We start from the raw sequence: 27,151 nt of genomic DNA, 5'->3' as shown, positions 1-27,151 counted from the left end.
ACTTTAGATAAAAATATTTCATATATTAATTAACTGGTCTCTCTAAGGGGTAAAGTAAAAGAAAAATATGAAAATCTCATTGTACTCTAGTTGCTGACATATTCGAACATAAGATAGACAATCAGGAAATTAAAACTTCTGATTTTTAATGAATAAAACAACTTTAAATTGTTCCTAGTACATTTTCTCGTGTTGAATGTATAAACTCTCACACTATTTGTTAATAAAAAGACAAATGCTTTGATCTATAATTTTTGGGTTTTTTTTTTCCTTTAGGGTTTTTATCTTTTATTGACACAATAGTCCCATTAATTTTTTTTCTATAATACAGCCTATCATTTTGTTTTATTTCCATCATAAAATGCTTGTATTTCATTAATACCATGTTAATTTTATATAATGTAATCAAAATAAATATTGAGATCGATTTTTCCTGTTTCAACCATTACAAATATAGTTGCATATTCCATAAATCAGTATGAATAAAAACATATTAACTATTCAAAATCCTCAGGCAATAACTTGAAAAATTGTCAAGCAGTAACTTGATTTTGAATCTCAATAATTGCCAAACACTAGATATTCTAAGTGTAAATGTCAGTATTATAGGTAGAATTTATAATTAGGAAGAATAAGGGGAGAATTATAAGAAAAATGGTGCAATAAGCAATTGGGTTCATGGGAATCCAGACCATTACTTTATGCCTTCCTAGACAAAGTTTTGACCTTGACCTTATTTTTGGCCCTCAGTACATGAAATCACATTAAACTAAAAGCTGCTTTAAAAGAAAGAAAGAAAGAAAGAAAGAAAGAAAGAAAGAAAGAAAGAAAGATCTATGTGCTAAAATCTCTCCCAAGCACTAAGTACATTTTTTTCATTTCATTTTCACAACAGCTCCTTGAGGTAATCGCTATTATTCACTGTTTTATAGATTAGAAAACAAGCTCAAAGAGTTAAAGCAATTGACTTAAAACTGGCATAAGGATACTCACAACTTTTTGCAACCAACTCCATGCTGTAAGAGATATTTTTTATTAATATTCTTCTCAGGTTCTAGCTTAGGAAACACTTCCCTGTCAATCAATTACTCTCAGACAATGGGCAAATTGCTAAGACTTTCTAAGGGAAGGATGTGTATGCAGCCAGAATGAGGGGGAAAAAAATAAAAGGAGTCAACAGGAAAGGACATTTCAGGGACTTGAGAGCAGACAGTTGCTTATTTTGTTTATGTTAATTTTATTTGTTTCCATTTACTTGAATACAACCGCATAGGTATAGCAGGACAGGAAGGACTGTATCGGTATAGCAAAATAGCATGTTGATTAGTAAATCAACATGCTTTTCTCTGCTGCCTCCAAAATAGCATTTCCCAGTGTCAGCTACAAACTACACAAATTCATCACAATCAAATGGTTTCCTGGGATCCCCGTCAATGCAATTATTTTATCTAATATACACATTTAATTATGAATATTGTAATACTGAAAGGGATACACATCAGACAAATCGCTTAGTGGAGTTTGCTGTCTTGAAATCATATCTTCACATTTTGATTCACATGTTTCCCTATGGTGATCATTTGTTAAGGCATAAAAGAGACATGTTATAGCATTACTGCTATTAAACAGAATCCATTCAAAACTATTTTATAATTTATAATCCTTCAACTTAGCATTTAGGAAGCCTTGAGATCTAAAGCTTTGTACCCAAATCCCTTCACTAGCAGTCCCCTCTTGGCAAAGTATATCTGGTTCTAATTTTAGACTATTATAACTGTTTTTGACTAGAAGCAGCCAACATGAATCTGTAATAACAAAGGTCAGTTGCTGCTACAACATAAGCAAGCATGAAATGACAGACAAGAGACGTTAGTGGAAAAGGCTATAGGAGGGATCTCTAACCTTGACTCTTAAATCTAGAAATTTATAGAAGGCATATTAACCTGTCTGCATCCCCCTAAAAGATTTGTGATGGGAAGGTAAAGGTAAGTGCTTCATTAAGAGTAAATTGAGGCAGTTGATTCTCATTGTTTAAGACAATTTTGAAGACAGTGGATTAAAAGTGTTGCCATGTTATAAGATACAGAAGATAAGTACCCTGCCTTTGTTATTATTTATTTTCTCTTACCTTAAAAAGTTGCTAAAAGCACACAATGTCAAATAGCTGAGACAGAGAGCACAGGCTAGAATAACCAAACATACAACACAGAGAACAGGAGTGTTCAAGGTATAGAAGAGGTAGTAGAGTCAGGTTAATGTGCAGACAGTATTGATTAGTTGGAAGAACTTTGATTTGGAAACTTAAGGGACAACAGAGAAACAGGTTGGTTAGAAGCAAAAAAGCATCTAGTGCAACTGATTATCATTGTCTTGATGACCAAATATTACAACAGTGAGATAAGCCAATCATACCTTCCTGAAAGCACCCCGAAGACTATGTATTTGTTTTATATTTGCTTATGCCAAACATACTTTTAATATGTAAATGACAAACTTAGGCTAGGATAAACAAAACGATTAGGATCTCATATGTTTTTCTGTTGTATTGCAGAAATACTTACCTTAGTCTCTCCCTTTCAATTTATAGCCCCTAATACCAAAGTTAACTTTCCAAAATACAAATCTGATTGTTTATTCACTTGTGTAGGAAGAACAAGTTCCTTTATGTGACATTAACTGCTCACCAATATTTAGCCTTTGCCTCCTGCTATCTTAAGCCCTACTTCCCTCTGCTACTATACCCTGAGATTTATCACACTCACTAAAAGAAATACCAAGCTGGAAACTCACAAAGCTGTTTCACAGCCTACTTTGCACAATCTGTTGCCTCTACCCAGATTGACCCTTCCTCTATTCCCTGACTAGATTATGCATCCCTCAACAGATGGGTCTAATGTCATTTCCTAGGTAAAGTCTTCCTTTACCACTCTCTGCAATACTATAATCCTCTCTTATCTGCTCCAGGTACGTCATGAGTCCATTATAGCACCCATGATTCTAGATCATGATTATTTAATTACACATTTTTCCACATTTAGTCTCTTAGCTTTTAGAATGAGGCTACGTCATATTCATTTTTATTTAACTGCTCACAAGTGCCTAAAACATTGCTAGCTCCTATTAAAACTCTGCAAAATAAATATGACACTGTCAATGATTACAGAAAATTATTAAAAATAACGTTTTAAAAATTTAGTTCCCTGCTAAGATGACAACCATACCTGTTTAATTTTTATATGCACCTGAAGTTCAAGCATATATCTATTTTTTCTTTTAGGCAATAAACCTAGAAGAAACTCAGGAATATCTCAGTTCAATCAAGAAATAGTTAATAATTAACAAAAGCATAAACAGGATCTTAACTAATGAAGTTATTAAAAATTACTAGGTTTTTACATCACGTCAAAGTCAATGTGTAACAGAAAGAAACTGTGGTCAAATGTGGGAAAATTCGTCTCTAAGACACAGTGAAATGGAAATTTTTTTTTAGCACTGAAGTCTGTTTGGTGTCTGGAAATCACTTGATATGTTAGTTTTGACCTTATACTTGATAAAACATCTCCTTTAAACATCTAGACACTTGTTTTAGTCAAGATGCTGGCAGTTTTCTTTTCATCTGCTTTTCTGATAGAATTTTTTTTGTTGTTTTTTGTTTGTTTGTTTTAGAAAATGAGAACTCTATGTACTACCTGGCTTTTAAAAACTTCTATAAAAATGACCCAGAAAAAATCCTGTGATTCAAATATAGCTCAAAATATGTTGACTTAGAGAAGTGGACATTCTCATTAATTTTTGGTTTACAATGTGGAAATTAATTACTCCTTTACTCTGATAGTTAAAGTCATATTACTCGATATGAAATAATGGGGAAAAACATTTTTCAGTTCTAAAAATTGTCTCACTTTACTATTCACAGTAAGAACACTGTTTTAAATAAAACATATAATTTCTTCTTTATTATTGAAGTATAATTGACATACAATGTTATATTAGTTTTAGGTGGAAAACATTGATTTGAAAATTCTATACATTACCCAGTGCTTACCACAATAAGTACAGTCACTGTCACCATACATTATTACAATACTATTGTCTACATTCCCTAAGCTGTATTTTTTATCTCCATGACTTATTTTATAACTGGAAGTTTGTACCTCTTAATCCCCTTTATCTATTTGTCCATCCCCCCACCCATCTCCTCTCTGGCAATCACAAGCTTGTTCTCTGTATTTAAGAGTCTAATTTCTTATTTATAGTGATTTTACTTAATGATTTGGAAATTTATTCTGTAAGCATTTATTAAATAGTTAATATTAATTAAATAATATGCTTTACCTTAAAAATTAAATATGATCAAGAATCAGTATAATTTTCTCATAGAGGAAAATTTCTTAAGGCTTTATCTTTTAACTTTCTTTCAAACTACTGCACTACACTTTTCCATATCTTTTGGGAATCTGTAACATCATATGCTGCATTTCAAACCACTGAAGAAGATTAATTTGTTATTCTGGGCTTTAGTTTGCCTAATTAGTCAATTTTTTCATTCTTTCGTTATTCCTCCATGGTTCATCCACTCATGGCTCTAGAGAACATCCGTTTATTGAGTGGCCACTAAGCCTAAATCACAGTTGCAAGTGCTTTGTGAGATGTAATAATCAGAAAAAAAATTATTTTCACAAAGACTGCAGTTTCTTAGGAGACACAAACTCTATATTATTTTAATACAATCTAAAAAAATACTAACTTTATTTAAAAATATTATCAAACCATGGTGTGTTCTTTGTTGCTTGGTAAGGAAAAATTCTTTCTTTGGAGACTTGAGTAGAGATTTGAATGGTGGGTATAATTTTGATATGTCATCATAGGGGAAGTTCTTTTGCAGTATAGGATACAATATAAGGAATGTCATGAAAGAGAGGATACGTGGAACATAGATTAAACACCAGGTACTTCATTTCACTGATTTAAAAACTTATGGATATACTAGCAGTAGATACAACTTTAAAAGGTTAAGGCCAGATACTGATCAATCTATTATGTCACATGATGAAGTTTTCTCTTTAATTGTTTCCTCAGTAGTGGAAAATCTTTGGAGCTTTTCAGCAGGAATAGTCAGTGCTACTGGAAGGTTAATCTCAATCTCATAGAAGCATCAAAAGTCAGTTGGAGAACATAGATACGCAGGTGGTAAATTCAGTTAGAAGGCTACTGAAATACATGATGTCAGATTCGAGTAAGATTTAAAATATGGAGAAAACAAGAGGGAAGAACATGTTGTAAAAAAATTTTTATAGAAAGAATATCCTATTAAAATCATTAGGAAGTTGGGGTGCCTGGATGGCTTAGTTGGCTAAGCTATAGACTTTGGCTCAGGTCATGATCTCGAGATTCATGGGTTTGATCCCCGGGGCGGGCTCTGCTGACAGCTCAGAGCTTGGAGCCTGCTTCAGATTCTGTGCTTCTGTCTCTCTCTGCCCCTCCCCTGCTTGTGCTCTCTCTCTCTCTCAAAAATAAATAAACGTTAAAAATTTTTTGAAAAATCATTAGCATGTAAATGATTAATCTGTTAAAATTCTGTGAGAGGCACCTGGGTGGTTCATTTGGTCGAGCATCTGACTCTTGATTTCAGCTGAGATCATGATCCCAGGTGGAGAGATGGAGCCCTGTGACCCATTCCACGCTGTGTGGAGCCTGCCTAGGATTCTGTCTCAGCTCCTTGCCCACCAACCTGTATTAGCCTGCATGTGGTCTCTCTCTCTCTCTCTCTCAAAAATAATCTGTGAAATTAACTTTAATATAAAGATTCATGATATTGATTATATAGTGTAGATTAATATTACTTGAAAGAGTATAAGGTAGTTTGCTAAAAGTTTTAATTTGTAAATGTTTAAAATTTGTGTGTAAATCATGTATAACATGTTTTCCTCACTTTCCTACCAGTGTACAAAACTTTTCTATATATTAAAGCAAAGAATCTGGATTTTGCATTAGTTAGAATAATTTTTGCCCCAAGCAGATAACTCTAGGTTAAGCCTGAAACAAACAAAAAATCATGGCTAACATATTTGTTTTCATTTCTAAAATTACTTCTTAAAAATCTAGTCACTAATAAATGTGGCAATAATTTAAAGTAGACATATGCACATCTATTTCCTGTTTCTTTTCTGAAAGTGAGGGGAAAATATTACATTAATATTGAATGCCCCTTTCATACGAATGATATATAGCAGATAAGCAAACTTTTCTGTCGTCAGTTGTTAATTTACAGCATATAACCAAATTGGTAAAATTGTATGGCTGATTTTTTAAAAAAATTAGTATAAACTAACGTTGTTACTATTGCATCACTTGGTGATAGCTTGTTCCTGGGAAGGGTGTGGATCAATTTGCATAAGTGGTTTAGGTTTCTATTGAAGAAAAGGATGGAGATCCTCCAAATCCAAAGTTAAAGGAATCTGTTGAGATGAACTAAAGAATTTCTATCCCAAGTCCATGGCAAAGAAAAGCACTGAAGCCCCAGCATAAAATACCCTTTGAGAACAAGGTAAACTTGGTAGTGGGACAGCAAAATGCCTAAGGTCCTGGGAGTTTAGAGAGAGGGGATGCCTTGTGACTCCTTCATCCTATTATGTGTATATATATACTTGTATCTTTTACATAAGTACTGTTAAACTGTACATGATTAGCAGCTTTTTTCTTTTCCCACTTAATGTGGACAAGTGTCAGTACATAGAGAATTGCCTTTTTCTTTACATATTTAATTTAAATTTTAAGTTATTTGATTTTACCACACTATCCCCGTCAGCTCAGGCTACCCAAACAAAATACCACAGATTTCGCAGCTTGCAAAACAGAAATTTATTTCTCACAGTTCTGGAGAATGGGAGTCCAAGATTAGCATCCCCGCATGGTTGTGTTCTGGTAAAAACACTCCTCCTGGTTTACAGATGGCTGCTTTTCTGCCGTGCCCCCCATGGTTTAGAGATAGCAGTTCTGTCCTCTTTTCTTTAAAGTCACTAATCCCATCATAAGCACTTCACCCTCATGAGCCCATCTAACCCTAATCACCTCCTAAAGTCTTCATTTCCCAATGCCATCCCATTGGGAATTATGAATGCAATAGATGAATTTTAGGGGGACACAATTCAGTCCATATAACACAGGGTCTCTCACTGTATTCTCTTTTTATTTCTTTTTTAACTTAACTTTTTTAATGTTTATTTATTTTTGAGAGAGAGAGAAGCAGAGAGAGAAGGAAACACAGAATCCAAAGCAGGCTTCAGGCTCAGCTGTCAGCACAGAGCCCGATGCGGGGCTGGAACCCAGGAATAACTGAGCCGAAGTCGGACTCTTAACCAACTGAGCCACTCAGGCACCACTGTATTCTCTTATTCTTTTAGTCTCTCATGCTTCTGTGATAATGTCTTCCTCATTCCTAATCTAGGTATTATTACTATCTTAGTTTATAAATCAGGTAGGTATACAAATCCAAATATTTGAGTGATCTGTTCAAATAAAGAACATTGAAGCTTATCTATACTACCTAGATTGGTTTGTTTTCTTTCACTAATTTCAACTATTTTACTTTTATTAGTGGTGTCTCCCTAGTGAAATCTGTTTAGCTTTTTAATTTGAACATATGTTAAATTTTATTTCTTATCTCCAGAAGTTGTATATTTTCCATTTAAATATTGCATGGTTTTACACTAATCAATTAAGCCAAGTCAATTAATTTGATCGTTCAATTCTTCAGACATTGTTATTTTTCTACGATATTTCTCTAAGGCTAAGAGATGCATAAATTTCACACTATAATTGTATTTTTAGCACTGCTGGCATTTCTAATAGATTTTACATTATGAATTTAGCTATGCCTTTTGGTGCAAACAGGGTTTTTTGTATGGGAACTTTGAAATCAATTCTATATATGTTGTATATAAACATAGCCATATCAAATGCCCCTCTGTATCCTTGTGTGACATTAATGTTAATGCAAATTCTATATTTCTGTTTACATTTGCCTGCTGTTTAATTCTTTTGCTAACCAATTTGATTTCCACTTTTGTCCTTTCATATACATGCTTATTAGAAATATCATGTGACTAAGTTTTGTTAGCCCAATCTGAAAAAGCTTTTTTTTTATTTCAAAAAATGAGTTTTTTCACCATTAGTATCAAAGCTAACATACTTTCTTCTTTCCTCCTCCTTTCCCTCTTCTTCTTCTTTTCCTTCTTCTCCTTCTTCATCTCCTTCTTCTTCTTCCTCTTCTTCCTCTTCTTCTTCTTCTCTTCTTCTTTGTCTTCATCTCCTTCTCCTTCCCCTCCTCCACCTCCTCCTCCTTTTTCTTCTTAATTTATCTTAATATGTTCCCTCTTACTCTTCTAATATTTCCATCTTCCATAGAAGATGCTATTTATTTTATTCTTTACTCTTGTTAATTAGAGGTCTCAATTTATTATTAAATGCTCTTTTAATCAGACGTATTTGAGTCCCATATTTTAAGCCAAAATTTTTTGAGCAAGACAGTTTTTTCTAAATAAAATATTCTACCACCCCTCTAATTCCTTCCCAACTCAATAAAATAAAATACTGAGAAGCTTGGGAATTTTACAAGGATATGTCCAAGGGTGAGGTTTTTTGTTTTTTGTTTTTTGGGGTTTTTTTTTTTTTTTTTGCCTCATTGATCTTACCTAGAAGTCAAAGATGTTTCAATCTATATATCAATATTTTTCTGCAGTTCTGGAAATTTTTCTTCTACCAAAGGTAAAATTATAACGTCTATATGTCCTCTTTTATTTCCAGGAACTGCTGCTATTCACATATTCTTTCTCCTGGATTTGTTTTTCTAGTTTATTTTGTTTCACGTATCCATTTATTTACATCTTTGTTCTATGAGTTAAACTATTTCTTCCTCTTTATTTTTCAAGGCTACTCATTTGGGTCTCAACATAAATAATTCTGTCCACTTATATTTCCATAACTATTTAAAAGAAAATAATATATTTTTAAAATAAATACATAAACACACACTTTTTAAAATCTCCATAAATTTTCTTTTGTGGTTACAAATAAATACCGTTAGACTTTCCTTTCTTTTAAGCAATTTGGAAGTTCCTCTGTAATTCTATTTAGATTAGTAGCTTTATAGATTATTCTACTTATCCTTTCTGGCAGTTGGGAACAGTTGGAGTCTTTTTTCCTTGTGGCAGCAATTCTCAATGCTGGCTATACATTCAGATTACGTTGGCAGCTTTTAAATTGTGGACGCTGAGCCCCAACTCTAGCAAATTTTATCACAACCCTTCTAAGTAGAGCTCAGGCAAATATATATATATATATATATATATATATATATATATATATATACGTATATATGTATGTACATACATATATACATACGATATATATATATATACATATACATATATATACACACATATATGTGTATATATATATAATTTTAATATATCTTTTAAATGTATATTTACAGTTTTAGTTGATTAGGAACTACTGTTCATAAGCTCATTGTGTCTCAGGTTTTGGTGACTGGAGTACCCTATTTGATGGAATTCTGACAGATGGTAAGAAAGGTACCATGGACTCATACTCCATTGAGTCTGTTATGAAGAAGCAACGAAACCATCAGTTCTCTGTTGTGGTTTCTGGACAGACAGAGGTTCCATGTTCTGTAGATTCTCTGTACTGTCCCAACTTCAAAAGACTGAAGCCGTCTGTTCTACATAATTTTTGGCTTCCTGGGAATCCAAAGCCAAAGAAATCCACAAAGTCACTTGAAATGTCAGCTCTCTCTTTGGGGAAAAATGTCTATGATGCCAATTTTTTTTGCTGGAATTGCTTTTTTGATTATTCTTACTACTGGATTCTATTGTGTCTCTGAGAAACTTACCCAGGCTATGTCGTGGAAGCCTAACAATCTCATAGTCTTGCTTCTTCTACCCAGTAGCCTAAAAATCTCATCACCAGTGTACCTCCCAGAAGCAAAAACTTGGAATTGGAAGTAAAGAGGAAGAGAATTTTGTTCAAGTAAACATGGTCCCAAAACACTTCCCTTTAATTTCAATGCATACCGTGAAATTAACTTCCAAATAAGGCTTGACTTATGTATAAATATATCTAGACTAGCACTGGTGAAATATTTCACTTTTTTTTAATAGTTTCATATTGTACCTACAATCCCCTGGAAATTGATATTCTCAGCCAGGATATTACTTTGACAATAGACTCAACATTTAAAGCACAGGTACAAAATACAAAAATAATAACCCAGCTCTGAAATATTTGCCACATATATTATGAGATTTAAAAAAATAATAATGTAAATTATTCCTTAGAACAATCCAAGGAGAAGAGCTCATATCCCTAATTTAAAGATTGACAAAGTGAGAATCAAAGAGGTTAAGGGATTTTCACAAAATCACAGTTAATAAATGAATAGTCTTAACACAATCTTCAAAATGTATGATCTTTCCACTACCCACCTGCTTCATTTTCATTTAGCATGAAAGCAGAGTATTTCCCCAATTTTATCTAATTTAGCAGTTATTGAAATATAATCAATAAAGTATAATCAATAGGCTATACATAAACGTAAGACAAAATAATCCTAATGAATGAATTGCATTAGATGCTTTAGGAAATTAACTACTTCCACAGTGCTGTTCTTTTAAGTTACTTTTTAAATCAATACAACTATAGAAAAGATAAAGAATATCTTTATTAATTGGCATCCATCATATTAAAAAAATATAATAATAGAATATAAAATAGGCAATGCATATAATGAATGGTATTTGATAAGGAATCTGGATACTACATATTTATAAAATATTTAGTATACATATTATATTTCAGAATGAGGATTCACATAAAAAAAGTTTAGCAGAGTGATGGTAAAGGATGGGACAAAATCTTACTAAAAGAATGAAAATTTACAGAAAGCTTTCTATTTGCGTTAGATCTGAAAAGAACAGAATTTAGTCCGACTAGCTGAGGTATAGAATGTTAAAGTTCAGGGAACATATGGATCATGATAATACATCAAATGTTAAGGGATTTGGAAATGCAATGAAATTAAACATGGGCAGGTGGAATGAGGCCAGGTTATAGAATCACTGTGCAACACCAGAGTCTGTACAAGTGCATTAGCAAGAAGATGCCTAACCGTGTTTGTGTTAGCATGATTTTTCAGGGGCACTGTGAAGAATACAAGACTGGAAGTAGGAGAGGCTGTTGGTGCATAGTGGCAGTGTTATATTAGGGGCTTTGGGGAGTAATGTATAAAACACAGACTCTGTTAATACAGAGTTTACAATCCATTTGGGAAGGCAAGATATTAACATTCAGAAAATAGAGAATAATGGAAATTTTCATAGGACACCAAATTTGTGCATTCATTCATTTGCCAAAATATTTTGAACTTCAGATATGTGTCAGGTATTAACACGTAATCAGGCAGGTGTTAGGTTTAGCCCATATCTTAAGCCTGGAAATGTCCCTGTCCCCTGTTGAATTATAAACAAATTAGGAAAAAAGTGTATCGGAATTTTATGTAGTTTGGATTACATATATTTGTTTTTATGTCCATTACTAACATACTGTGTGTAATTATGTATCTTTGAGAGCAATTACTAAAACTCTGGGAGAAATTGGTTGTCCTAAAAATTATATTGAGTGTCATTTATTTTTTAATCATCCTGTTGTTCCTTAGAGGAGAGCAGCTAAAGGGTATCATCGAAGAACATTTATTTTCAAGTATTTCTATGGCATTAAAGAAAGTGAGCCTAGAATCTCAAGAAGTTGATATTGTCATACACAGAAAGTGTGTGTTTCAGTAGACTCCAGCAGTAATGCAGTGGAGAACAATTTGAATAGGACAATTGCTCAGATTTTAACATCAAACCAACTGAATTTAATATGTCTTTGCCAGTAGGATCTCTTAAATTCTCAATTTCCTTCGTGAAAAAATGTCAACAATTATTCATTTTTGCTGAATTACTGGATCTTGATCTACATGTCATATTGAATAATACATGGCACACATCCCATCTCTCCAGTTTTATCCCAATGGGCATACTTACACATTGACATTTTCTTTACATTCATCTAGACAAGAGAAGAGTTTGTTTGTTTGTTTGTTTGTTTTTTTGAGAGACAGAGCATGAGCAGGGGAGGGGCAGAGAGAGAGGGGAAACACAGAATCTGAAGCAGGCTCCAGGCTCTGAGCTGTCAGCACAGAGCCTGCCGTGGGGCTAGAACCCATGAACTGTGAGATCATAGCCTGAGCTGAGTGCTGAAGTTGGATGCTTAACTGACTGAGCCACCCAGGCCCCCCTAGGAGAAGGGATTTTTTAATAGCATTATCACTTGTCTCTCCACATATTCTCTACAATGATATAAAGACTGAGGTCAGATGAATCTAATTAGAATACAGCTCTAATGATACCAACACTCTTGCATAAAAACGTTCCTCAGAGTCTCACATAAAATCTGTACTTCTTAAAGTGCCTTTTATATCCCACCTGCTCCCCTCCCCACATTTTTTTCAACTTTATTTACAACCTTTTTTCTTTTAACAAAAATATTAGTTTGGGTTCACTAAACAGCAGATGCCAAGGCAGGGTTCGCTGTTCAAGAGGTTTGAAACAGCCTTGAAAGATTCAAGAGAGTGAAACAGATTTCAGACATTCGCGTTTGACCTAACTTCTGCGAAGGCTAAAGGGGAGGAAAGAGGATTGGGATTGGGTAGAAAGAGCGTCAGACTCCAACCCAGTTCCCAAAGCAGTTTGGCCAACTCCAGAGGGAATCCTAGAGGCAAATCTGCAGGGATCCCCTGTGCTGAAGGAGTGGGCCTGCATTAGCACCATCACCGTGCACGGTCACTGTCTGAGAGTGGTTGGTAAGAAGTGGGGCCTTGGTGCAAATTCCATGGCAGATACAGAAAAATAGTAGTCAATTATAGGCAGGCACATTTTTATGGTTGGCATAACCACTGATTAAAGTAAGTAGTCACTCTAGCTATTTGTAGCCTGATTCGTACTTCTGTGTTATGCTCAAGTGTTTTCCTTCACTTATAATGTCTTGCATCTGTGTTTGTGAAAATTACAGCCAAGCTGTAAACCACAGTTCTCTTGCCTCATCTTCTGTGATGTCTCCTCTAATCACCCAATTATAACCCACAGCCTCTATAACACTTTTCTGTGTTACCTCAATGTAATTTTTGCCTTAAAAGCCAACAATGCATAGCTACAAGGAAAGCTGGCATTTGGAAGAATAGCACTTCAAAATATATTGTGATTATTTATTTTTGTTTAGATGTATACAGTATTCCTATTTTATTTTATTTTTTTTATTTTTTTACACTTTATTTATTTTTGAGAGAGAGAGAGAGAGAGACAGAGACAGAGCACAAGTGGGGGAGGGGCAGAGAGAGAGGGAGACACAGAATCCAAAGCAGGCTCCAGGCTCTGAGCTGTCAGCACAGAGCCCAACGCAGGGCTTAAACCCACAAACCGTGAGATCATGACCTGAGCCAAAGTCAGTTGCTTAACCAACTGAGCCACTCAGGTGCCCCTACAATATTCCTATTTTAAACAATGACTAAGTATTACCCACAATCATCCTGAGGAAATATATATTTATTTAGTAAAATATTTGGAGAGGGTCTTTTTTTGTGGAAGGTTTTTGATCAATATTTTAAACTGCCTACAGGGAGCAAACATAAATGGAGCCCTCAGAAATGGAGACAATGTGGCACAGTGGAGTGTATTAAATCTTTAACTAGTCCCTTCAGAAGTCTCTCCCATATCCCTACAGTGATGCAATAGACTGAAATTTGATGAGAAGACTTAGGGTTTTGAGAAATTACTATCATGGTCTTAATCATGCCGAATACTTGCACAATGTTAAATATGTGCCATATGCTTTTCTAAGCGCATTTCTTTCAATCCTTGAAGCAACCCTGTGGGTTAGGCACCATAACTAGCTCCATTGTACAAATCAGAAGACTGAGGTACCAGAGGTTAAGTAACATTTCAAATCACATGGCAAGGATGTATTTTTTTTAAATACACAGAACGTGTTGATGGAATGGATGAAGGAGGGATCTTAGGGAAAGGATCCAATAAATACATCTTCATTTGAAAACATTTCCTGAGTCTTTCAAGTTTCTTTATATGAACTTTTACCACATCAACAGAAGACACTACCATCTCTTACATACACTGTTGGTATGGACTCATCAATTCTCATTTCTCCACACCACATCTAGCATGACAATTTTTGAGAAATAAATGCAATTGCGTCATTTCTCTGCTTTAAAATTTTCAAGTTTCACATTGCTCTTAGGATTAGAAAAAAAAAAAAAGAATTCTTGTTCATATATAAAGCCCCACACCGAGTGGTACTTTAACTCTTCGGGCTTACTGCATGCCATACTGCCTGTCCCTTAACTCTCAAGGTTTACTGCCACACTGCAAGAGGTTGCAGCTCCTCAGACATACTCTGCTTCTGCCTACCACCAAGGCCCTTATACCAATGTTCCTTCTGCCTGGAATTCCTCAACCCCCAAGGGAGTCCTAATATTTTTCCAGGTTTTAGCTTAGTCAACACTTTTTCACTTTGGAGAAAAAACATTCCTTTCATCCTGTGGACAGGTACTAAATTTTCACCTATCGGTGAACTTCATTGATGTATATTCCCTGCCCCTCTCCACCCCACTGTACACTTAATGGGGAAATGAACTGATAGAGGTTATACCGTAATTATTGGAAAACTGGATGGATGATGAATGAATCCAAGAAAGGGAAATTGCATAGTAGTAAAATTGGATGTTAGCTGACTATTAAACTTCAATGACAACCTTGATTCCATACACCTACACACGCACACACACCATGAATGATAGATGTTAGTGACTTGTGAGGTAAGCAGATTACTGGTTAGAAACCTTCTGCCTAATGGTTCTGTTACTAATATCATTTTCTACTGCAGTAGTCATTCTCAATCTTGACTGAGGAATCAGCTAAGGATTCAGTTAAAAGTTCTCACCCTAGAGGGATGCCTGGGTGGTTCAGTTAAGCATCCGACTTTGGCTCAGGTCATGATCTCATGGTTCATGGCTTCGAACCCCACATCAGGCTCTGTGCTGACAGCTCAGAGCCTGGAGACTGCTTCAGATCTGTGTCTCCCTCTCTCTCTGCCCCTTCCCTGCTTACGATCTCTCTTTCTCTCAAAATAAACATTTATTTCTCACCTAGAGAACTTTGAAGCATCTATGTGTTTAGACATCATCTCAGTCCAATTAGATCAGAATCTTTGTAATTCAGACATTAGCATTTTTTCAAAGGTTCCCAGGTGATTTCACTGGGTAGTCAAAATTGACAATGAAAATCACAATTAAGGAAAGAATGGGATACAATACACCAATACAAAGTGTGTTTATCCTCTGAAGATTAAGCAAAAGTAAAAATTTATCTTAAGCCAACATGATTTTGTAGGATTGCATAAAAAAATATCTCTGTGCAACACAGTACATTTTGCTCTGCCTATTATCAACATTTAAAAAAAAATATATATATATATATATATACACTGATTGGCTCAGTCGGTTAAGTGTCCAACTCTTGACTTATGTTCAGGTCATGATCCTAGGATTGTGGGACTAAGTCTTGAGTCCAGACCTGCTCAGAGCTTGGAGCCTGCTTGGGATTCTCTCTCTCTCTCTCTCTCTCTCTCTGTCTTTCTCTCTCTCCCTCTGTTCCTCCCCCACTAACATATGTGCTTTCTCTCTCTCTCAAAAATATATAAACTTTAAAATTATATATGTATTAGGGCACCTGGGTGGCGCAGTCGGTTACAGTTGGTTAAGCGTCCAACTTCGGCTCAGGTCATGATCTCACAGGTTCAAGCCCTGCTTTGGGCTCTGTGCTGACAGCTCAGAGCCTAGAGCCTGCTCTGGATAATGTGTCTCTGCCCCTCTCCCACTCGTACTCTCTCTGTTTCTCTCTATATATTAGTATTTTACATAATAATTATATAGAGAGCATATTAATATATTATATATTATAGGCATATATAGATACTCACAAAGCTATATTTATATATACATATACAAACATGCATATATACGCACACATATATACATATGTACATGCATATAAATTGAATATCATTGGGAAAATGTTATAACGTAATGTATATAAAATGTATATAATTTTACTTATATATTTTTCCATTCCCAATTATGTAAGTTATTTTTGTTTAATTCTTTGCACAGCACAACTGTGAGGTATTAATTTTATGAATCTTATTTATTGATTCATTGCTTCTAAAGTAAAACTATTTGATAACACTGGATTTAAATCACCCTAATCATTACTTATGAGTACTTACTAGGTGCTACTGTATCCTTGGTGGTTATTTTTGAAAACAGTTTAGGAAAGAAGATTAATAATAAATTCATGTCTATATTCCAGGCAATATACATATTGAAATCCCTAGTAATTTAAATGTATTTTGAGACTTCCAAAAGGTAATAATTAGCTATATTGTAGTAATTTATTTGACATAGTTATTAGGTCAAAAGAAACTTAAATGTATTGTTATTCATTTGAAAATAAGTGTTCTCGGGGTGCCAGGGTGGCTCAGTCATTTAAGCATCTGACTTCGGTTCACGTCATAACATCAGGGTTCTTGGGTTCGAGCCCTGCATCAGGCCAGCACAGAGCCTGCAGCTTGCTTCCAATTCTTTGTCTCCCTCTCTTCTGCCCCTCCCCCACTCAGGCTTGTCTCTTTCAAAACTAAACATTAAAAAAAATGTTCTGTACCTAAACAAAAGAAGATCTCATTTTTTGCAGGCTAATGCTTTTCAAATTATGTAATTAATGGCAAAAATGCAAACAATAGAGCAATATTAAGAACTGGCTTTGTGTTGTCACAATTTTTAATTAAAACATAATCTCTTTCATTTGGAAAATTTTAGAGCTTAGAATAAATTTAGCAATATTTTAAATGGATAATAATAACAAGGTTAGAGAAGAGCAATACTTTTTTTCAGGAAAAAAATTATCTGGTTGTATTGATATAGAAATAGTAAAATAAATATTTTGAGGTACATTATGTAAGTGGGAGTAAATTTTGCTTTAAGTGAAATATTTTGGGGAGTGACCTATCCAGATGGACGACGCCCCACTGATTACTTCCCATGTTCAAAGGCCTAAATTGCCGGTGCATACATTTATTCTCTGTAACCCATATAGAAAATGCTCAGCTTCAGTTTGTGCTACTTTATCTGAAACTTATGGAGGGTTTGCTTCTTTCATTGAACGGTCTTGAAGGAAAATTATACAAAAAATTCTAATAAATATTTTACAGAGGAAATCATAAGGGGGATAATATGTGCAAGACCAACAGTTTAAGATATATAAATAATTATGTGTTCTTAAAAACTACATTTTGGTAACATAAAACATCAAAAGACATTTTAAAATTCTTTATCAGAAGTAATCATGCAGTTACTAAGCTTGAGACATACAAAAATGTTTCCATTAAATTATTATTTTTTTAGTGCAGGTTTAATGTAGTTACTGAACAAAGCACAGAAAAATATTTTTACACTCTTAACCTTGCATTACTGCATCTGTAAGATATTTTTGGTAAACATAAGGAAAAAATTAAATGTATCATTCCAATTTTGAAATTATTCTGGTCCACTTACTAACTCTCCTTAATGAGACCCTTGTGCAAAGGAATCATCACAGCTGCAAAAGTTATGCAAATCACATCATAAGGCATTCAGAGTCCATAAATCTGTGGCATTTTATATATGTTACACTATAGGACTGAAACATGTACAAAAAGTCCAATAATCTCAAACAGTTAAAAAAGCAAGTCACAGATCAATGATTTTTGTAGGGTATCTATTTGACTAAGTAGTTATCAGATTGTATTAAAACTTGTAATGTGATGGTCCAGAACCTATTTTGAAAGTGAACAATAACCTCCCTCTTTCCAAATCCAATAGAAATTTGTACTTGGTCAGAAATATGCAAGTGTATGATTACTCCATCCCCCTAGAAATACTCTCCACTCTTAGTTTTCAGATACCAAAAGCTTCTGCTTTTCCTTCCACCTATCTGGCCATTTCTTCTCTGGCTCTTTTGTTCTCTTTTGTTATAATTGATTTTGAAGCCACTCAGGGCTAGATTTTGGTCTCTGTTACCTTCTCTCTTACTACTCTTTTCTTAACTGCCCTTATCTGATTCCATGCCTTCAAACTCCATGTCATTGCTGAGGAGTCCAAATTTATACATATAGCTCCAACATTAACTTGAACTCATGACAAGTATATTAAACAGCCTTTTTGAATGCTCCACTTAGATGTCTAATAGTTCCCTCAGACATGATATCTTCAACATGTAATTTTCAAACTTTTCAGTCAATTCGCCTATCGTTGAAACATATTCATATACCCCAGATCCAATCCATTAGCATGTTCTAGCAACAAACCTCCAGTATCAGAATAAAGCTCAAATATTTCCACTTTTCTCTATTTACTCTTTAGCCTACTAATGCAAGATGCTATCTTATCCTTTTTGGATAACTACAATTTCCTCCTAACCATCTCTCTACTGCCTCCTAAACTGACTCCAACCCATTTACTACAACAAAATCAAAATAAATATTATGGTGATAAAATCCCTCATTGATAAACACTTCAGTGATTTCCCTTTGCTCTTAGAATAAAATGTAAATTCATTAGATTCACGCTAATGATCTGGCCCTTTCTGATGGATATCTCCTTAAAAACTTCATTGATGTTTAACCTTCATCTCCATATATTTAGTCATTATGGAGACATGGGAATGATTGTACATGCTCTTGTAAAATTCCATAAGATATATTCATCTCCTTTGGAAATTGCCCCAAACTTAACATCTATTCATCCTTTCTGATCCCACTTACTTTGAGCTGCCCCAGAAAAGATCAACATACAAAGCTTATGTCCTTTGGTTTTGGCAGTCATTGCATCAGAACCCTGTCCTCCATATGCATATCTACTTACTAGTGTGTGTAAAATAGGATCCCTAAGTTGGAGATATGTATGACAGTAATTTGATATTCTAATCAGTTACCTTTTTCTTTATTAAATTATAATTGTATAATATGTGTGAAGGCCTTGCTTACTGTGAATCATGTACTTATTCCATTTTAGTTACATATTTATTGCCTAATAAATATGAGCTCAGCTCATCGAGGGCAGGGACTTTGTTGGCCTTGTTCACCTCTGTTCTTGGCACTGTGTCTTTGGTGATAAGAACAATTTCTAACACACAACAGACATTCAAATGAATGAGTGAATGAATGAGCAAACAAGGGGTTGTTTTATTTTCAGGTTCCTATTGAAAGAAAATTCTCCATGTGTCTCTCAAATTTCTGCATAACTTTGGAGCAAGGCACTGACCCCCCCCCCCAAAAGGATGTTAATATAATGGAAAGTCTTAGAAGAGAGGATAATTCCTCTCTCCAAAGTGAAAGGCAGGCATGCTTTAAAAGCATGAAGATAATGTCTCCTTCTGTAGTAATAAGCTCATGGCAAATCCATTTCCTTTCTTGTAATACAATCCACTGCATGTTCAAGTTCCAACTGAACTGCAAAAACATTCATTAGACAAATTTAACATGCAAGGGACTATTGTAACATGGAAGAAAGCCCAGAATTTTGGCTGGACTCAACCTCACCAAAACAAAGCCAGGAGCGTTTTTAAGAGCTCAGGCAGGTGTAAGGGATTATAGGAAAAGTGTATTTGCTAATTGGCCTTACCCAAAGGTAAGCTAAATTTTCTGTCTTCACAACAAGAAGTAGTTTTACAACGTGAAGCAAGGTGTCAACTGAAGATAGGCTCTCGATATCTTTCTTGATGATTACATTTCAAAGAAATAGTTCTCAGGTCCTTGAGAAAGAAGTCCTGAGTTGTAACACGAGTTGGAGGCATTTCAAAAGATTTCCATCTAGAAATCTTGTGCAGAGAGAAATCTTGTGCAGAGAGAAATAATGTGCAATTACATGTTTTCTAAAATAAGTGCTCTAAGGAAAATGAGGTCAAGGCCCTCAAAGCAAGAAGAATCCTTTCTAAATTTTGGTCAAGCTGAAGGCAAAGTTAAGGTCATGTTGGTCATCCTCTTTGGGTCACCCTATTGGAACCAGGGCTTGAAGAACAAGTGAAAGACAAACAAACAATAAAAGGTGATACTCTCTTACTGTTGTTATAAGTAATGAATTACCTTTCCCCTTTGACACACAACTCTCATGTCTTCTACCAATATACGCATATTTATGGCAGTCTAACTTGTCAGCTGGCAAGTAGGGTAAAATCACGGATTCTTCAGAGTCCTGACAATCAGGCTTTGAATTTTGAAGAAAAAATTCATCAGAATTGCTCTTTATATAATGAAATCATTTCAGCCAATATTAACATGATATATAAATATTTAGCAATTGCTAGAATTTAATAAAATTCATCTATGAAGAAAAGAATATACTGGAAAAGCAGTATATAGGAGTATCTGTCTATCATCTATCTATCATCTATCATCTATCTATCATCTATCTATTATCTATCTCTCCTTTCATCCATGACTCACTATTACTTTGTTTTGATTGCTTGTGTTTAGTGATTTCGGCTTGTGACATGAAATGCTTCACATTTTATAAGTTTTAGATAACTTTATTATGAAGTTACCAAAAAGCCAAAACACAGAAAACCCTACCCTGAATTTCAAATTGATAATATTGTGTTGCTTAATGTAGCATCATTTAAAGTAACAAACTACTTTAAACCGCAGTATAGAAATGTTTTTCAGAAGTAGAGGCACACTGTGTATCATCTCTGATTTTTAGAATTTGCTTTTTCATAGAGATATAAATAAGCAAATTAATTTTCTTCTATAAAGCACCTAGATCATACTTATTTTGGTTCTAATTGTTTTCACTTTAATAAAATGATACAATTAATAGTAAATAGTTTCTACCCCATTGCATTTGTGTAGCAGCTAGAGCCTATTTTGAATTGCATCACAATTTGTACTGTTAATCTGATTTTTTTAAATCTCACTGTGAAGCACATTCATTCAGTTTTCATTTCCCCCATGTTTTAGGTGTAACAGTTCTTGAAGGCCCTATTTATGCTGTGGGAGGCCATGATGGCTGGAGCTATCTGAATACAGTGGAGAGATGGGACCCCCAGAGTCAGCAATGGACATTTGTAGCCAGTATGTCCATTGCCCGAAGCACAGTTGGTGTAGCAGCTTTGAATGGCAAGTAAGTAGATTTTTCTTTTTTCATCTGGAAAATATTTTTAGTAAATATTCTTCTTAAAATAACTTTTAGTAAGCTAATCCAATAAAAATCTTTTTATAGATTTTACAATTGTCATGTTTTTTTTTCCTTTAATTTTGTCTTCATGGATAATTGAAAAATTAAGACTGCATATTTTTCTGGTTGTCTCTCCATATAAAACAGAAACCCAAACTCCTTCACATTAATTGCTGGTTAAAAGCAGTATGAAGTATAATTCATAAGAATTATTTCAACTAAAGATCTGGATATTTATATACTTCCTGGTAAAATTGTCTGAGAAGCTTTCAAAATGCTATTAAAAGTTTGGGGCTTCATATATATTCTTTGCATGATTATAGTAGTCTGTCCACTTTGTACTATTTCCAACCTATTGGCCTAAATCAGGAATTCTCAACCTCAATACTGTTGAAATTTGGGGCCAAATAATCCTTTACTGGAGCTGAGGCTCTGTCTTGTGCCCGAGTGTGCTTGGCAGAATTCTGGGTTTCTGTCCACTAGATGTCAGCTCCACCTTCATCCCAGTGTGACAACCAAAAAGTCTTCAGACATTGCCTGGTATCCTATGGGGTTGACAAAATAGGCTCCCTCTCACTCCCATGAGAACTCCTGCCCTAAACAAAGTTAATAACAACTCGGGCCTGGACAATGGCAAAAGCTTTCAATCTGGTTTCCCTACCTCTCTTTCTCCTACAGTCCATTTTCTAAATCAGCCAGAGCAATCCTTTTACAAATATGAAGCATATATCATTCCTCTTCAAGGCCTTCTCTTTGCAAAGAGTATACAGTGCCTATCTTCACCTAAAGGTACCCACTGGATCTTCTCCTGGTGTACTCTACTTTTTTTTTTTTTTTTCTCTTCACATCAGCCAAATTGCCCTTGTATCTGTGCCTCAAATATGGCAAGCTCTAACCTCTCAGTCCCTTTGAATTTGCTGTTTTGTTTGTCCAAGATGATGTTCCTACCAATCCTAATGTGTCCAGATCCTTCTTATTGTTCAGATGCCATCTCAAAATTTGTCCCCATGGAGGTCATTCCTATCTACCCTCTTAAAATAGACCACCCTGCACACTACCTCAAACAATTTGCTTACTGTTCTTGAAATTACATACATTATTGTTTTCCATCTCTTTTCACTAACATATGTTCAGTCAATGTTGAGATCTGTCTACATCATTCATTGTTGTGAATGGGCATAATCCACATTCAGTATGTCTATTGAGTAAATGTTAAATAAATTGCCTTATCCAATTGAGACACTTTCAATCACCTTTGACAACCTAATTTTTTTCTAAATATGTATATATTTAGAAAGTTATTATTATACCATGTTGTTAAAGAAGCTGATTTTGTCATCTAAATTGTAAATAAACATTTCCATGGAATTAAAGACTTGCAAATTCAAATTTTAATGGCTATGCAGTAGTCCACTGTCTGCAAGAAAAAAATAAAAAAAGTCCCGAAGTGTAAGTAACTGGTTAGTCTCTGATTAGTATCTAAAGTATCTAAATATATCTAAAATATTTACATTTAACATAATATATATCTAAAATATTTCCCAATTTTTGATATTATCAATAAAGCTGCATTGCACACTGTTAGATATAATCTTTTTGGGCAAATTACTGAGTATTTCCTTAGGAAGAATTTCTGCAACGTGGATTTCAGGGGAATTGGGACTGAGTTATTTTCAGGACTAAAATAAATATAATTTAAACCTTTCCTTCGTAAGATTTACCAAAAACTTTCTGAACAGCATTACATGAAAAATACCTTTTTCAGTGCATCCTGATCAACATTTTGTTGCCATTTGTTACCACCTAAAAGGAAATTGAAAAATATTTTGTTAAAATGTAAATTTTTATAGTTGCAAGATTAAAGTTGTGTGTATTCCTTATTCTATTTGACCAAGTATATTTCTATATTTCTACTTTCATGGAATATATAGCAATATTTTCCACTGGCATCAACATTGTGTCCATTTATTCTTTTAATTGTATATGTTTTGGCACACAAATTTCATGTTTGTGTATTTATATCAACCTATTTTTGTTTATTATTTCCTCTAGCTTAGGCTTTTTCAGGTTTCACTTAAGTTATTTTAGGCAGAAAATGACATTGTTAGTGTCATAGATTTGAAAATCCCTTGAGGATTTTGCCTGGAAACAAATATCACAGGTATTTACATTTGAAATCTTTTCATTTGAGAATATGGGCCCGCTTTCGTCTCTTAAAATCAACCTCTATACATTTTGGTGGTTTTTAATTTTGGCATGGCCTTCATATCTTATTTTGAGGTCTGTTCACATTTATTTATACTTTTGTGCATTTTTATTATATTTATTCATATATATTACTAATTATACATTTACAGTACACTAGAGAAAATAGTTTATATATATATCTATATATATATAGATATATATATAATAGCCATCTTACTAAATTCATGTTAGTTCTATTAGTCCTTTATTTTATAATAACTGATTTTTTAGGAAAATAAATATAGTAAACTAATAATGAAACTTTATCCCTTCTTTCTTAATATTTACATTTATTTCATTTTTACTGTATTGCTTTTACTTTTCAAATAATGCATAAATAGTAATGAGACCGGGTGTCCTTGTCTGTGTCCTCTAACTGGAAAGACTTTAAGGTTTCATAATCTGTGTATGATGTTAGTTGTTCTTTGAGATATATGTACTGCATGATGTTAAGGGCAAGTTATTGTCTGCAGTTTGTTTAGTGGATATTTTATCCTAAAAAAACAGCATTGGTTTCATGTTTCATTAAATTATTTCCAAGAATCTATTAAAAATGGTATCTTTTTTCTTTTTTGACCTATTCATGTGGTAGTTTATATAAATACTCTAACTGTAATGATCATTATATACATAAAATAAAACCAACTAATTGATGTTTCATTATTCCTTTGATATTTTGTTGCATTCCATATTCTAACTATGATTTTGCATCTATATGTGGTCCACATAGCTTTTGAAAAACCATTTCAGAACATTTTCCATTATGATATCTTAGATAATAATAATCACAACATGAATTGAGAGCTTTCTACAATTTATCTGCTATAACTTGCTATAAACATCAGAAGTTTCTTGAGCAAGAGAAAGAAATAGTGGTAGAAAGTATATGTACATGGTTATATATATCCCCTTTAAAATTTTTATTTTACTGGGGCGCCTGGGTGGCTCAGTTAGTTAAGCATCCGACTCCGGTTCAGGCCATGATCTCATGGTTCATGGGTTCAAGCCCCACATCAGGCTCTGTGCTGACAGCTCAGAGCCTGGAGCCTGCTTCAGATCCTGTGTCTCTCCATCTCTCGGCCCCTCCCCTGCTCATGCTCTGTGTCTCTGTCTCTTGACCCTCCCCTGCTCATGCTCTGTGTCTGTCTCTCAATAATACATAAACTTTAAAAAAAATTTTGAATTTTTATTTTACTGATATTTTAAAGTGGAATGCAGGCCTATTTTGTTTATAATTCTAGACTATTAATAATATTCCATTTTGTATTGTTTTAAAACTTCCTTTTGTATTGTTATTTTCCTCCTAATTTGATATTTTTATGTGCTAGCATATTTATTAATTTCATTTTGCCTTAGCTTTTGTCTGTTTCATTATTGTTCTTAATTTTTTTTTAAGTTTATTCATTTTTGATGGGGGGAGAGGGGCAGCGAGAGCACAGAGAGAGACGGCACAGAATCCGAAGCAGCCTTCAGGCTCCAAGCTCTCAGCAGAACTTGACGTGGGGCTTGAACCCACAAACCGTGAGATTATGACCTGAGCTGAAGTCAGACGCTTAACAGACTGAGCCACCCAAGTGCTCCTGTATTTATTTTTAATCAAACATGTACATATACAGAAGCTATGCGTGTTTTCTCCACTTGTTTTTTTATTCATCAATTTGTGCTTGACTTAGTTTTATTTATTGACTTGTTTTATGTCTTGAAATTCAGAATTTAATAAAAGATAGTATTAATAACTATCTTTGTAGTTTATTCTTTAATGTATAGAAATGTTATGTACTCAATCTCTTATAACTGGACATTTTAATAGTGTCCAGTTCTTGAATTAAGAACAGTGCTGGGGCGCCTGGGTGACTCGGTCAGTTAAGCACCGGACTTCAGCTCAGGTCATGATCACATGGTTCATGGGTTCGAGCCCCGAGTTGGGCTCTGTACTGACAGCTCAGAGCCTGGAGCCTGCTTCAGATTCTGTGTCTCCATCTCTCTCTGGCCCTCCCCCTCACTCTCTCTCTCTCTCTCAAAAATGAATAACCTTAAAAAATTGTTAAATACTTTGATAAGAACAGTGCTGCTGTGCATGTCTTTATGTACATCCTTTGTGAGCGTGGGTACACATTTTAGGTGGGTATAGACCTGGAACTGCAATTGTTAGGCCACGTGGCATTCTTGTGTTCAGCTTTAGTAGATACTGCTTTTGCAAGCTGATTTCCGAATTTATTTACACATTAAAAGTGTATTCAAATTCTGGGTCCTCGGGGGTACCTGGATGGCTCAGTCGGTTAAGCGTCCAGCTTCGACTCAGGTCATGATCTCACGGTTCAAGAGGTCGAGCCCAGCATTGGTCCCTCTGCTGTCAGTGTGGAGCCTGCTTCAGATCATCTGTCTGCCTCTCTCTCTGCACCTCCCCTGCTCTCTCTATGTCTCTTTCTCAAATATAAAAACATTAAAAAAAAATTCTGGATACCAAATACCTCACTGACTTGGTAATGTCATTCTTTTATCTTTTATGTTTTTTATACATTCTAGTGGATAGAGCTATCACATTCCACTAAAGATTAATGAGATTGAACATTTTTAAAATGTTTATTAGTCATTTGTCTATCTTCTTCTTGAAGTATATGTCTTGAAGTATATGGCTTTTAAATTGGCTATACATAGAATTCATCATTTTGGTCTTTTTTCTTGTCCTTGTAATTTTTGGTCAGCTAGGTTATGTAATATCTTAAGAAATTCTGTTTTCCTCTAATAACATACTTCATAACAAGTATCAGAGTGTGACAGTATTTAATCTTAGTTTTAATTCATGAAATTGTTACATTTTGAGTACTTTTGTCCCAAATTTAATCCAGATATTCTACGTAAGTATTTTAAATGACTTCATTTTCAAATAATCTTTCTCCTTTAAATCAAAATATTATAGCTCTCATTTGAGTACCTTTTTGTTTTCCTGAGTGTGATTTAATGACCTAAAAATTCTGTGATTTGATGACTGTCTATTAATGTCTAGTTGCTTTTTCTGTTTTACTCAGAGAGAAACATAATTACTAGAAAGTGACCTTTCATGGTTCAGACTCATAGCAGAAAATTGTTTCAGCATCACCCTCGACAGGCATTTATCTTTTTCTCATCTCTACTGACATGATTTTTTTTCTCCTTGTTTTGTTTTCACATATCACTAATGTGTCATTCTAACCTGACTGTTGCTTTTCTGAAGATTATTTTGAATAATTTTTCCAATTAGACTAATAAAAGCCAATTAACAGTCCTTTTAAGTTTAGATTCTTTATGATACCATTTGTTGAGGAAAAATAAATAATTGCTTCATGGCTTAAACTTAATGAGTATATTCTGATAAATTCAAGAGCAAAATTATATCAATTTCATGAAACATTTTGGTCAATCTTCCAATAAGACAGAGTAAGCTAAGTGGTAGATATGTCATCTGATGCCGGCAGAGTCAACATACTTGATAAATGAAGGAAACACAACGAAACAGTGAATAGACATTGC

General features: G+C 34.2%; 1 protein-coding gene across 3 annotated transcripts in view; it reads left to right on the top strand.

Moving 5' to 3' along the window:
- Positions 1–27,151, top strand: part of KLHL1 (kelch like family member 1) — a 354,119-nt gene that overhangs the window by 287,492 nt on the left and 39,476 nt on the right. For all 3 annotated transcript variants that reach the window (XM_027064981.2, XM_027064980.2, XM_053216359.1), the window contains exon 8: positions 21,178–21,340. In XM_027064981.2, coding sequence (XP_026920782.1) covers positions 21,178–21,340 — 163 coding nt within the window. The remainder of the gene's footprint in view (positions 1–21,177; positions 21,341–27,151) is intronic.

The sequence above is a fragment of the Acinonyx jubatus genome, chromosome A1 (assembly GCF_027475565.1).
Source record: "Acinonyx jubatus isolate Ajub_Pintada_27869175 chromosome A1, VMU_Ajub_asm_v1.0, whole genome shotgun sequence".
In the NCBI taxonomy this organism is placed as follows: Eukaryota; Metazoa; Chordata; class Mammalia; order Carnivora; family Felidae; genus Acinonyx; species Acinonyx jubatus.
This window is presented reverse-complemented; position numbering and strand designations above follow the sequence as displayed.